The sequence below is a fragment of the Empidonax traillii genome, unplaced genomic scaffold, assembly GCF_003031625.1.
Source record: "Empidonax traillii isolate 1590-97213 ecotype Southwest subspecies unplaced genomic scaffold, ASM303162v1 scaffold2703:size24254, whole genome shotgun sequence".
NCBI lineage: Eukaryota > Metazoa > Chordata > Aves > Passeriformes > Tyrannidae > Empidonax > Empidonax traillii.
The window spans coordinates 5019-16797 of NW_020957896.1; the positions used below are offsets into that span (position 1 = coordinate 5019).

Genomic DNA, 11779 nt, shown 5'->3' on the forward strand with positions numbered 1-11779 from the left:
GGGGGCAGCACAAGGGATGGCAGAGGGGCACCAGAGGCCATCCCTGCACTGAAACCTCTCTCCCACAGGGGTGGGAAGGTCCCCGCGGTCCCACGCGCCCCCCCAGGTGCCTCGGGGACCCCGCGAGGCCCTCGCTGGGGGCAGCACCTTCGGAGCAGCCCTTCTCCCCCCAGAACAAGGCGGTGGGTGTCTCACCCTCCCCACCGGCCGACGACCCCTACGAAGACGCCGAACCCCAGAGCCCATGCTCCGGTGAGGAACCCCCCGCACCCCTTCCCCAGCCCCAGCGTGTACCCACTCCCACCCCTGACACCGCCCCGACCCTCAGGCGGTGCCGACAGCGACAGCAGCCACTACGAGTCGTACGAGGAAGACGAGGACGGAGTGACGGACCGTGCCCACTACCTGAGGTGGCCACTGAGCGGCAGCCCCGAGGCCGAGCCCCCCGGGCGCCCCGAGGCCCAGCTCTGCGGCTTCCTCTGGAGGAAGCGCTGGCTGGGACAGTGGGCAAAGCAGCTCTTCATCGTCCGGGAGCACGTGCTGTTGGTGAGGGGCTGGGGGGAGAGGAGGAGGAGGAGGGATGGGTGGGTGGGTGGGTGGGTGGGAGCAGCTCTCCATGGCCTGCTGACCCTCCACCCCACGCCCCCCGCAGTGCTTCAGGTGTGCCGCCGACCTGCAGCCGGTGCTGGAGCTGGACCTGCGGGGCTGCCGCGTCACCTACAAGGACAAGCGAGGCAAGAAGATGCCGCACGCCCTGAAGGTGACGGGCACGGCGGGAGAGGTGCTGGTCATCGGCTTCCAGAGCCGGCAGCAGGCTGAGGACTGGAGGAAGGTTTGGAGGTGTCGCAGCCGGGCAGGAGCGGGGTGGGCAGGGAGGAACGGGGCCACGGCCCTGCTGGGGTGCTCCCTGGGGGGTGCTGGGGGGTGGTCCTGTCTGCCCCCAGCTCCCATCCCAGGTGTGTTGGAGCCCTGTTAGACAGGGAGCAGGAGCCCGGGGTGCAGCGCTCGCTGTTTCCATCGGCAGGTGATCGAGGAGGTCAGCAGTGATGCCCCTGGAGGGCTGGCAGCCCTCAGCGCCCCAGCGACCCCTTTTTCGAGGCTCAGCAGGGTAAGCTTGTCCAGGGAGACCCAGGCATGGGAAAGGGCCAGGAGCACACCCAGTTCCATGTGCTGGCTGCCCTGCTGGGGAAGGGTTGGCTCGGGGAGGGGTCAGGGTGTTGGGGGTGGTGAAACCCGCAGAGTCGGGGCTCTCTGCACCCCCAATCTCAGCCTGCTGGTCCTCAGCTCGGCAGGGAGGAAGAGGAGGAGGAGGAGGAGGAGGATCGCTCCCGGCACAGCCCGCGGCCCGGCGAGGATGCCAAAGGAGGTGGGGTGCGTGGGGAGGGGGCCAGGGGGGTCCTGCCCCCCCAAACACCACCTGTGACGGGGGGCTGGTGGCCCGCAGGGTTCCTGGCGGTGCGGCTGCGGGGTCGCTGGCAGCGCCTGTGGTGTGCCGTGCGCCGGGGAGCCCTGCGGATGTTCCCGGAGCCCGGCGCTGCCCAGCGCCCCATCTGTGCCCTGCGCCTCGACGGCTGCGACGTCTCCCCCGGCGGGGAGGCCACAGGATCCCCCCAAAACCTCCGCATCCGCATCGCCCAGCGGGGCCGGGAGCTCGCCCTGCTGCAGGTGAGGGGTTGCTGCGGTGCCCCTTTGCCCCTCCAAGGGGGCACAAGCTGAGCCTGGGTCCCCTGCCCCACGCCAGGCCCGGTCGGATGAGGAGAGGGAAGCCTGGCTGAAGACCCTGCGGGCCAGGGGAGGAGGGGAGCCGGCGGGTGACGGACCCCACAGCAAGCCCCCCAGGCCTGGCGATGCCAGCAGCCGCCCTGCTGCCGGGTAAGGAGCTTCTGGATGAGGCAGGGCCACCCCTAGCCCTCCTGCTCCTCTGTGGGGCGTGGGATTTACAGGCCCCCTCTCCTGCTCACAGTGGGCTGATGCTGCGCCGTGTCCCGACCCCCAACACCTACATGGACGACCCCTTTGGGCAGCCCCCGCCAGCTGAGACCCCCAAGCACCTCTACTCCAACGCAGAGCGGCTGCAGCAGCTGGTAACCTGCTCACGGCACCCCCGGGGTGGGGGGACGGGCTCCCACCGTCCTCTTGCCCGTGGGATTCTCCTGGATTTCCTCCCACAGCAGCAGAGCTTGGACCGGGCAGTGCAAGGGCAGCGCAGGAGACCCGTGTCTGCTCTGCCCACCTGCACCAGCAGCAACGCCCCGGGCAGTGCCCAGCCCTCAAAGGCGGGTGAGAAGGGCTGGGTGCTCCTTCCAGGAGTTCCCCCATGCCCCCCCAATCTCAGGGGCTGGGGTGGGGGCTGTGGTGCCCATGAATGTGATGTTGTGCCATGATTTCTCTGTCCTTAATCTCGTGCATCCTTCCCCTTCCCTTCCTCCCCAGAATCCTTCCCCTTCTCATCCTCCTGAGCATCCTTCCTCTTCCTTTCCTCCCCAGCACCCCCACCAGCTCTCCGGGCCAGGGCTCCCAGCCCACAGCAGGCAAAGGAGAAGCCCAGCCTCCGGAGCAGGGATCTTTCCCGCCCTCAGCACACCCTCACACTGCCTGAGAAGAAAGGGACTCGGGATGGGCTGGACATCCTCATTGGTAGGGGGTCACGCAGGGGCTCTGCCCCGATGCCAGGGGCTGCCTGCTCCTTGTCGGAGCAACTGGCAGGGTCAAGGCATGCCCGGGCTCGGCAGTGCCCCCGCTGTCCCTGCAGGGAAGAGAGCCTTCCCAAAGCTGGAGGAGAAGGTGGGGCAGCTGGAGAGGGCCTGCCGTGTGAAGGGCAGGCTGAAAGCCGGCTCTGAGATGAACCTCCTGGCCATCGGGAAGTCGCTGAAGGGCCACATCGCTGCCACCGCCAGCTCGGCCGGCTCCGAGGTGGGGGACGCGGGATGCAGGGACACTGAAGGGTTAGGAGGGCTGGCCTCACCCTCTCTGCGCTGTTTTCCCACCAGGGATCATTCCTCAGGCCGCTGCTGAAACGCACCACGTCGGCGAGGAGCGCCCTGAAGCCGCCCCCGTCGCCCGTCATCGTGCAGAAGGGAAACGTGAGGCAGAAGAGGAAGGTACTCCCGGCATCCAGGCGGGGTGGGAAGGGCTCAGGGTGATCCCACGGCACGGGGAAGATGGGGGGGGGGGAAAAACTGACCATTTCTGGGCCTCTCTGCAGGAGTGGGAGATGAAGTCTGCGATGTGACCGCCCGCCTGCAGATGGACCTGCCGGAGCGGGGGTCTCCCAGCTGCGCGTGGATCGCGCAGGACCAGCCTGGGTTCAGCCTGGAATCTCATCTTTTATCCGTCCAGTATCAACGCTACCACTACGCACATCTATTTTTTATATACAGATATATAGAGATATATACAGATCAGACTGTCCCTCCGTGGGTTTCCAGCCTCTCCCCGCTGCATTCCCACCCGTCCCAGCACCTTGTTTTTGGGGTACAGAATTCCCAGGTACAACCTCATGAGCTGCTGGCTCTGTCCCCAGTGTGAATCCGGTACAAACTGTGCCCCGGCCCCCCCAGGACCCCCATTTACAGGGATGATTAAAGATACACCTCGGATAGAGCAGCTGGCGAGGCACACACAGTTCAGGGGCATCCAATTCTCCATTCCCTGGAGCTGACAGGATCCAGGCTGGGCCCTGGGTGGTTTTCCAACAGCTGCGCTCCTCAGGGTTTGGTTTTCATTGGAGAAAAGTGGTTTCTTTGGTGGTTTTTCTTTTGGTTTTTTTTGTTTTTTTTAAAGGATTAAAAAAAATTATGTTGTAAAATGTGTGTTGTGCTGTGTGAAAGGGAGAGCTGGGGAAGGGGGAATGTCCTTGTGCTTGACCTTATCCTGGTGTGTTCTGAGGGGTATTCCCACCCCAGTGCAGGAAGGGCTGTCCTTGTCCATCCCTATCCCAGTGCAAGGTGGGTTTGGGGTCCATCCCCATCCCGGTGCCCCGAGTCCCTCCCCCGCCGCCAGCTGCCCCGCGGAGCCGTTCTAGGGCTATGACACATCTCCAACCCCTCCTCTCCCCACCCTCCTCCAGTCCCGCCCCCTCCCGGTGTCCCCAATCCCGCCCCAATCCCGCCCATCCCGCCGGGAGCCGGAGCGGAGCCGCCGGGGGAGGGACCGGGGCGGGGCCGGGAGCGGGGTCGGAGTCGGGGCCGGTCCCGGGGGTGGTCCCGGGGGTCCCAGCCATGCTGAGCCGTCTGGGAGCGCTGCTGCAGCAGGCGGTGGAGACGGTGAGGGGGACACAGGGGAGACTGGGAATGGGAACGGCACCGGGACCCGGACCGGGAACGGGGAGGGGGTTGTTCCGTGCGCCCCTGACCCCGGCCCCGGTGTGCGCAGCGGGAGCCCAGCGTGGACCTCCTGGAAGCCTTCACCGAGCACTGGAAGGGCATCACCGGCTACTACCTGGAGGCCACAGGTGAGGGGCGTGCGGGGACAGGGTCGCCGTGCCCTGATATGGGGTCGCTGTGCCCCGATATGGGGTCACTGTGCCCCGGGTTGAGGTCTCTGAGGTGTAGGAATCAAGTCCCTGAGGTGTGGGAACAGGGTTCTCGTGTCCCGGGGAGAGGGTCCCCGTGCCCTAAAATAGGGTCCGTGGCCTGGGAATAATGTGCCCAGGGAGGGGGGTCGCTGTGCCCTGGGACATGACCCCATGTCCTGGGACAGACCCCTGTGCCCCGGGATGGGACCCCGTGCCCTGGGACGGGACCCCAGCGCCCCGTGGCAGACCCGGCACGTGGGGCTTTGGCGTGGGACACCCGTTCCCGGTCCCCGGCAGGATTTCTCCGTGCAGGGAGCCCTGCCCTGCCCAGCCCCAACCCCCGGCACCCCGGCGGGGTCAGCACGGGGGGGGTTTGGGTGGGTGCGGACACTCCCGGGAGCGCCGGACAGGCTGGGACACGTCCCCGTCGGGAACACGCCGCTCCCCGGGAGAGCTGAAGCAGGGCCTGGAGAAGCTTCAGCCCTAATTCCCGGCGGGATCTTGGCCCTTCCCGCTGTGCCCGGGGGGTCTCCAGGGCTGGCAGTGCCCACCGGGAGAACGGGCAGCGGGATGTCCGGCACCTTCCTAGGCCGGGAGCGGAAGGAGCAGCTGCTGGCTCTCCATCCTCACATTGCCATCTAGCGTCATTCCCACCCCGGAGGAGCGGGATTCCGGGCCGGCAAGGATCGGGGAGCCGCTGGGGAGCGTCTCGGCTGGGCCCTGGGAAAATGGGGCGGAGGTGGGGGACACGCCGCAGCCCCCCATCCCTGTATCCACAGACGAGAGCATCCCTGCCAGGCAGACGGACATTCCCTGGCGCCTCAAGCAGATGTTGGATATCCTGGTGTACGAGGAGAAGCAGCACCCGGCGGGGGAGACGGGGCCATGCCTCGAGTACCTGCTCCAGCACAAGCTCCTAGAGACACTGGGCACACTGGGAAAGGCCGAGGTGGGTGTCCCAGCACCAGGAAGGAGCACTCCCAGTCTTTTCCAGCTCCTTGTTGTGGTGCCTGTCAGTAATTTTGATTTTTGAGTGTTTTTACTGGAAGTGGGACTTCGTGAAGCATGAGACGGTTGGGGGGGGGGGGCTTGGCTTTTTTGTGGGGAAAATGGGCTGACTCTTCTGTGACTGTGAGGATTCAGGGTTTGGGGGTGCTGGGGTTGGACTCCCCATGGCTGAGAAAAGGAGAAATAATCCCCCAGATTTTTCAGTGCAGAGAACTGAGTTAAATCCCTAATTGTTAAAGGGAGCCCGGGTGGGATTTGCTGGGGAGGGGTCCTGTGGGTCCTTCTGCATCGTTTTGGGGCACCCCCCTGGGCGAGCCAGCGGGTGATTGGGGTCAGTTACAGGGAAATCAGGTGACGGGGCTCTGTCTAATTCCTCCCCACATCTCATTCCCAGTATCCCCCCGGGATGAGGCAGCAGGTCCTGCTGTTCTTCAGCCGGGTGCTGGGGCAGGTGCAGCACCCGCTCCTGCACTACCTCAACGTGCACAGGCCGGTGCAGGTGAGCTCCCACCCTGCCAAACCCCACCCTGGGAAGTGGTGCCCGTGGAGAGGGCGGTGGGAGAGCCCCCAGAATTCCCACATCCCTCTCCCTGCCTCCCCAGAAGCTGCTCCAGCTCAGCAGCGACCGCCTGGGCTCGGGCACGGAGAAGGAGGAGGTGCAGTTTGCCACCGTCCTCTGCTCCAAGATCCAGCAGGATCCCAGCCTGCTGCCGTATATCCTGGAGGTGAGCAGCCCCACCTACACCCCACCCCGTGCAGGTGGGAAAATTCGGGGTCCCCTCACTGAGCTTTTTGCAGCCCCATCCCCACTGCAAAGCTTGGGGTGAGGAAGAAGAGGAGGAGGAGGAGGAGGAAGGTGGTGGCTCCTTTTCTGCTCCTCTTCCTCTCCAGGGAAAGAGCATCCTGGACAGGAGGAGAGCCCAGGAGCTGCTGGACAGCTCCAGGGAAGAGGGTGTGGAGCACCCCCCGGGCACCACTGCCAGCTCCCCCCCAGCCCAGCCCTCCCCACCGCAGAGGGACAGCAACCTCGTCACCTCCCTGGTGGGGCTGTGCAGGAGCAAGGTACGGGCAAACAGAGGTGGCAGGAGGGGACAGCGGGCACTGCCAGCCGTGTGACAACCCCCCTCTCTTCCTCCTCTTCCTCACAGAAGAGCCGGGTGGCGCTGAAGGCTCGGGAGAACCTGCTGGTGCTGGTGGGGCTGGCCCAGGACGGGGCTGCCGCCTGCCTGGTGAGGAGCAGCGCCCTGTGCCAGCTGCTCACGGGGCACCTCTGTGAGCTCTACAGCGCCGTGCCCCCCGGCACCGACCCCGCCGACGTCCTCGCCATGGACAGGCCCAGCTGGAGGTGAGGGGGGCGCTGGGAAGGGGAGCTCAGGTGTCACCAGGGGTTTGGTCACAGCTCCACCCCCACCCTGTGTCCTCCATCCCACGCAGGTCACAGGGGGACGCTGCCGGTGACGGGGTTTTCCCAGGAAAGGAGAGCCTGGCTGCCTTCCTGTGCTGGCTGGACTACCTGGATGAGCTGGTGATGGGAGCCCACCCGGTAAGAGTCAAAGAATCAGAGTCAGTGAGCTCAGAAAAGACCTCTGAGATCACTGAGTCCAACCTGTGACATCCCATCACCCAGCCCAGGGCACTGAGTGCCACGTCCAGTTGTTCCTTGGGCACCTCCGAGGGTGGGGACCCCACCACCTCCCTGGGCAGCCCCCCCCAATGTCTGACCAACCCTTCTGTGAAGAAATTCTTCCTGATGTCCTGCCTAAACCTTCCCTGGCTCAGCTTGAGGCTGTGCACTCTCGTCCCAGAGGTTCCCAAGCTCAGCCTCTGCCTCTCCCCCCAGCTTGTGGCAGATGCCATCACCCAGGCCGTGGAGGAGAAGTTTTTCCAGGGCATCCTGCAGCCACAGCTCCTGCAGATGTGAGTGTCTGAGGCACCAGGCTGTTCCGCTATCCAGGACCCCCTCAGAGCCAGGAATATGGGGCATCATTTCCCCCCAGACCTCCCCCCACAGCTTCCCCGTTTCCTCCACCCCGGCAGGTCGGAGCTCGCTGTGCTCGGCGCCACGGCTGTGCTGGCGGGGACGGTGCGGCAGATCCGCGCCCCTGCCCTGCTCCACCGCCTCGTGCTCTTCCTGCTGGGGCCTCACCGGCACCCCGAGACCCCCGGGGACACCCCCCACCCCCTGCGAGCGCAGCTCATCGACCGCTGCGACCACCTGTCCGACGAGGTGAGCCAGGGGGTGGGGATGAGGAGAGGGGGGGAGGCTCCCAGGGAGGGGTCTCACCCCGCCCACCCTGCCCAGATCAGCCTGGCCAGCCTGCGGCTCTTCGAGGAGCTCCTGAGGAAGCCCCACGAGCACGTGGCCCACAACCTGGTGCTGAGGAACCTGGAGGCCAGGGCGTACCTGCAGCGCAGCCCCCACGCGCCCGAGGAGCGCGGACCCCCCGAGGCGGACCCCGAGGAGGACGGGCTGTGAGAGGAGGGGGGGAAGCTGGGGCAGGGGGTGTGTGTGTGGGAGAGTGCCAACCCCTCAGTGCCCACCCCGCTGACACCTCTGCATTGCCCCGCAGGGACCTGGAGGAGGATCCCTATTTCACTGATGGATTCCCAGACACCGGCTTTGGGACAACAAACAACCCTCCCCCGGGATCAGCCCCGGCGGGGAAGGGGCAAGTGAGCGAGGTGGTCAGCAGGTAGGGGTCTGGAGGGGCTGCCCTGGCTCTTGGGGGGGGCTGTATCCCCCTCCTCATCCCTCTCTCCTCTCTTCCAGCTTCCTCTGCCTGGTCCCTGAGGAGGCAAAGACCTCCTCGTGCATGGAGGAAGGCGGCTACGACACCTACGTGCACGACGCCCTGGGCATGGTGGGTGCCTGGGGGGCTCCCCAGGGCGGTCCCCATCCCGCTGCTGGTGGTCCTTACTCTGTCTCCCCACCTGCTGTCACCCCCCTGCCAGGTCCAGACGTGCCGTGCCAGTGTGGCCCCGTGGGGGTGGCCCTCAGCCCCCCGACCCCTCGAGTCGTGCCCCCCTGGAGGGGCATTTTATGAGGGTCACTTCCTCAAGGTGCTGTTCGACAGGATGAGCCGGATCCTGGACCAGGTAGGCAAAGTGGCCAAGAGCATCAGGAGTGCGTGGTGGGGGTGGGCTCAGCACACCGCTGGGGGATGTTGGGAGGTGGAGGCCACCCCTGCCCCAGCTCCTGAGCATCCCCCCTTCCACCCCAGCCCTACAGCCTGAACCTGCAGGTGACCTCGGTGCTGTCCCACCTGGCCGCCTTCCCCCACCCCCACCTCCACGAGTACCTGCTGGACCCCTACCTCAGCCTGGCCCCCGGCTGCCGCTCGCTCTTCTCCGTCCTCGTCAGGGTAACGTCACCTACCGCGCTGGGGGGACTTGGGGACACCCCCCCAGGTGATTGGGGACGGGCTCTGACTCTTTTTTCCCCCCCCTCAGGTGATTGGGGACCTGATGCAGCGGCTCCAGCGGGTGCCCCACTCCAGGGCCAAGCTGCTCCTGGTGCGCCGGCAGCTCCTGGGGCTGGTGCCCGGCGAGCAGTGAGTGCTGGGGGGGGCATTTTGGGGGGGCATGCCTTTTTGGGGGTGGTTCTGTACCCCAGGGAACCCCCTGCCTTTGCTCATCTGCCCCCAGGATGGATCACACAGTGCTCTTCAAGGGCGTGGTGGTGCTGGAGGAGTTCTGCAAGGAGCTGGCTGCCATCGCCCTGGTCAAGGGGCCACCTGAGGGGCCACCCTGAACTCCCCCCCCAATTCACCTGGGCTGCAGTGGCCACTGGGGGTGGCCAAACCCATGCTCTGGTAGCCTCCAGTGGCCCTGTCCTGACTGCCAAGAGCCAGGAACGGCCGTGGCACCCCTGGAAGGACCTCACGGGAGGAAGAGGAGCCACCGAGTCCTTCAGCAGCACCTTGGGGGTGACGCCCCCTCCCCGTGCAGGATGTGGCCCCGCCGGGGGCATGGTGACCGGTGCTGCGTGTCCTCCTGGGTGGTGGGTTCCTGCTCCCCCCAAACCTCCAGCAGGGATTGTTTTGGGGGGGCAATAACGGGGTGTGTGGGGCAGTGCCCCCTTCTCCCCCCTTCCTCAGCTGCAATAACTTGCTCGTCCCCCCCCCCGTGCTGTGGCACAGGGTGGGGTGACACGTGTGACGTGTGTGTGTGTGTTTGTGTGTTGGTGCTGGTGGGGTCCCCACGCAGCACCTGCCCCCTGGGTGATGGGACTCTGCTCTAATAAAGATGTGAGCTCAGCACCACATGCTGTGCCCCTGCCATCCCTTCCTGAACACCCCCCAAAATCCCCCACTCCCACTCCATATCCCACCTTGAACCACAGCCAGGTGGGTGGAAGCAGCAGCAGCAGCAGCCAGGTTTATTTTCCCTGTGGCCTCAGCACCCCGAAACCACAACCGTGTCCTGCCCCCAGAGCATCCACAAGCACACCCCAGAGCTCCCACCTTCAGCGAGACCCCTGGATGCATCCCCCCCCCACCCCCTGCCCCATTCCCCAAATCCAGGCTTTCCCTGGCACTAACTACGGATGGGCACCGTGGCCCGGAGCCGCTGCAGGATGCGGCCCCTCAGCCCCTCGTCCTCCACGTGCCACCAGCGCAGCGCGGGGTCACTCGGCTCGGGGGGCACGTCCCCGTGGGTACCAGCGGGTGGGGCACTCAGCACCACGTTGAAGCAGACGCCGTCAGACCCCCCAGGCCCCCCGGGCCGGTGCTGCAGCCCCAGCAGCCCCAGGACCCCCGGGCGGGGGTCCCAGGGCGGGTCCCAGGGCAGGCAGTCCCGCAGCAGGCGCAGCACGGGCCGGCACAGCCCCGCCCGCAGCTCGGGGGGGGACGTGCCGCAGGCCACCACGGGCAGGTGGGGGGTCCCGGCGGTGCCCAGCAGCACCCACAGGTCGCCGGCGGCGCTGGTGAAGGGCAGCAGCAGGCGCAGGCAGAGCGGGGCGCAGGGCAGCTCGCGGGGCAGCGTCGGGGGGTGCGGGGGGCTCTGGCGGTAGCGGGCGGCCAGGTCCAGCACGGGCAGGATGTCCAGGGAGCGCAGGGGCAGCGCACGGGGGTCCCCCGGCCACCAGCGGGCCTGCAGGGACTCGGCGTCTGCCTCCTCCAGGGTCTTCAGGGTCCCACCTGAGGGCAGAGGGAGAGGCCTGGCGTGGGGTGGGTGGGGGGGCAGTGATGGGGTTGGGGTGGGAGGGAGTGAGACCCTCATTGTGGGGCTGGTAGTGGACACTGATAGGCCAGACTGGGGTCAGGGGAGATGCCAGGACTGGTGGTTGGTGGGAGCAGAGGACAGTGATGCCCTGGCACAGGGGGACACGGGCTGGCACAAAGGTGGTAGGGGACACCAGTGACCTGGTACAGGGCTGGCAGGGAACAGGGATGCCCATCATGGGGCTGGCAGGGGAAAGAGATGCCCATCGTGGCGATGGAAGGGGACACCAATGCTGTGGCCCAGGACAGGGATCATGGGGCTGGTATGGGATGCCAATTCCCACCACAAGGGTGGCAGGGGACACAGATGCCCATGGTGGGGCTGGCAGGGGGCACACCAGGCTCCCCACCCCGTGCCCTCGCAGCCCCCCAGGACTCACCCACGGGGCACGCCAGGAAGGCGAAGCGGATCCAGGCGGGGCCGCGCTCCTCCAGCGCCAGCAGCGTGATGGGCTCGCACTCCAGCCCCGACTCCTCCTTCACCTCCCTCCGCAGGGCCTCCACGACGCTCTCCCCGGGCTCCATCCTGCCTGCAGGCAGGTACCACCTCCCGCGGCACTCGGGCTTGGCCTCCTGCACCAGCAGCACCGCGCCCTGCGGGCACCCAGGGGCTCGCTGGGCACCGCCGGGCTCCGGGGGGGCACCGGGGGTCCCCCGGGATGATGGTGGGGGTGGGGGGGCTGCCTCACCTCCTCGTTGAACAGCACGGCCAGCACCACGTAGCAGACGGTCCTGCCCAGGCTCACGGGCGCGGGGGGCGCGGGGGACCCCTCGAAAGTCGCCCCCACCTCCCAAGCGCCCCCATCCAGCACCGTGTCCAGCTCCGCCGTCGGGGCGTCCCCCATGGGAAAAGGGGGCTGCATGGGGGAAGGGGAGCCACGCACTCAGGGGGTGGTGGGGTTTTGGGGCGGGGAGGGAACCCCCCAGACGTGCAGGCGTGGGGATGAAGAGCCCCGGCGGCGCGTGGGCTGGAGGGGGCCGTGAGGGAGGGGGTCTGGCGATTGCGGGGTGGGCTGGGGGGTCCTGGAGG

At 66.9% G+C, this 11779-nt stretch overlaps 3 protein-coding genes across 3 annotated transcripts; 2 read left to right on the top strand and 1 right to left on the bottom strand.

Annotated features, from left to right (window-relative positions):
* Positions 1-106: 106 nt before the first annotated feature.
* On the top strand, positions 107-3787 carry LOC114072157 (actin filament-associated protein 1-like; the record flags this gene model as incomplete). The annotated part of the gene is made up of 13 exons (XM_027910079.1): positions 107-252; positions 329-546; positions 653-832; positions 1025-1108; positions 1285-1366; positions 1445-1665; positions 1742-1872; positions 1964-2084; positions 2172-2280; positions 2488-2637; positions 2753-2913; positions 2991-3101; positions 3206-3787. Coding segments are annotated over 13 exons (1741 nt in total), but the record flags the coding sequence as incomplete, so codon positions are not given.
* Positions 3788-4134: 347 nt separating this feature from the next.
* FAM160B2 (family with sequence similarity 160 member B2) lies at positions 4135-9788 on the top strand. The gene is made up of 17 exons (XM_027910082.1): positions 4135-4265; positions 4375-4453; positions 5296-5465; positions 5919-6023; positions 6127-6249; positions 6416-6586; positions 6673-6869; positions 6959-7067; positions 7365-7441; positions 7562-7751; positions 7827-7996; positions 8095-8217; positions 8295-8385; positions 8477-8620; positions 8746-8886; positions 8975-9075; positions 9170-9788. The coding sequence occupies exons 1-17, from the start codon at positions 4221-4223 to the stop codon at positions 9273-9275; spliced, it is 2142 nt and encodes a 713-aa protein (XP_027765883.1). The 5' UTR covers positions 4135-4220; the 3' UTR covers positions 9276-9788.
* A 91-nt stretch (positions 9789-9879) lies between these two features.
* On the bottom strand, positions 9880-11765 carry NUDT18 (nudix hydrolase 18). The gene is made up of 3 exons (XM_027910080.1): positions 11439-11765; positions 11130-11343; positions 9880-10665 (listed from the first exon to the last, which is right to left on the bottom strand). The coding sequence occupies exons 1-3, from the start codon at positions 11610-11612 to the stop codon at positions 10061-10063; spliced, it is 993 nt and encodes a 330-aa protein (XP_027765881.1). The 5' UTR covers positions 11613-11765; the 3' UTR covers positions 9880-10060.
* Positions 11766-11779: the final 14 nt, after the last annotated feature.

What these genes read in the sequence shown, in the direction of transcription:
- NUDT18 (XM_027910080.1), bottom strand. Translation starts at nt 11,612, where the DNA reads ATGCAGCCCCCTTTTCCCATGGGGGACGCCCCGACGGCGGAGCTGGAC. An exon ending in CCGTGCTGTTCAACGAGGAG is followed by an intron (nt 11,344 to 11,438) that starts GTGAGGCAGCCC and finishes GGGTGCCCGCAG; the next exon opens with GGCGCGGTGCTGCTGGTGCA. An exon ending in CTTCCTGGCGTGCCCCGTGG is followed by an intron (nt 10,666 to 11,129) that starts GTGAGTCCTGGG and finishes CTCTGCCCTCAG; the next exon opens with GTGGGACCCTGAAGACCCTG.
- FAM160B2 (XM_027910082.1), top strand. Translation starts at nt 4,221, where the DNA reads ATGCTGAGCCGTCTGGGAGCGCTGCTGCAGCAGGCGGTGGAGACG. An exon ending in TGGTGATGGGAGCCCACCCG is followed by an intron (nt 7,068 to 7,364) that starts GTAAGAGTCAAA and finishes CTCTCCCCCCAG; the next exon opens with CTTGTGGCAGATGCCATCAC. An exon ending in TCTTCTCCGTCCTCGTCAGG is followed by an intron (nt 8,887 to 8,974) that starts GTAACGTCACCT and finishes CCCCCCCCTCAG; the next exon opens with GTGATTGGGGACCTGATGCA.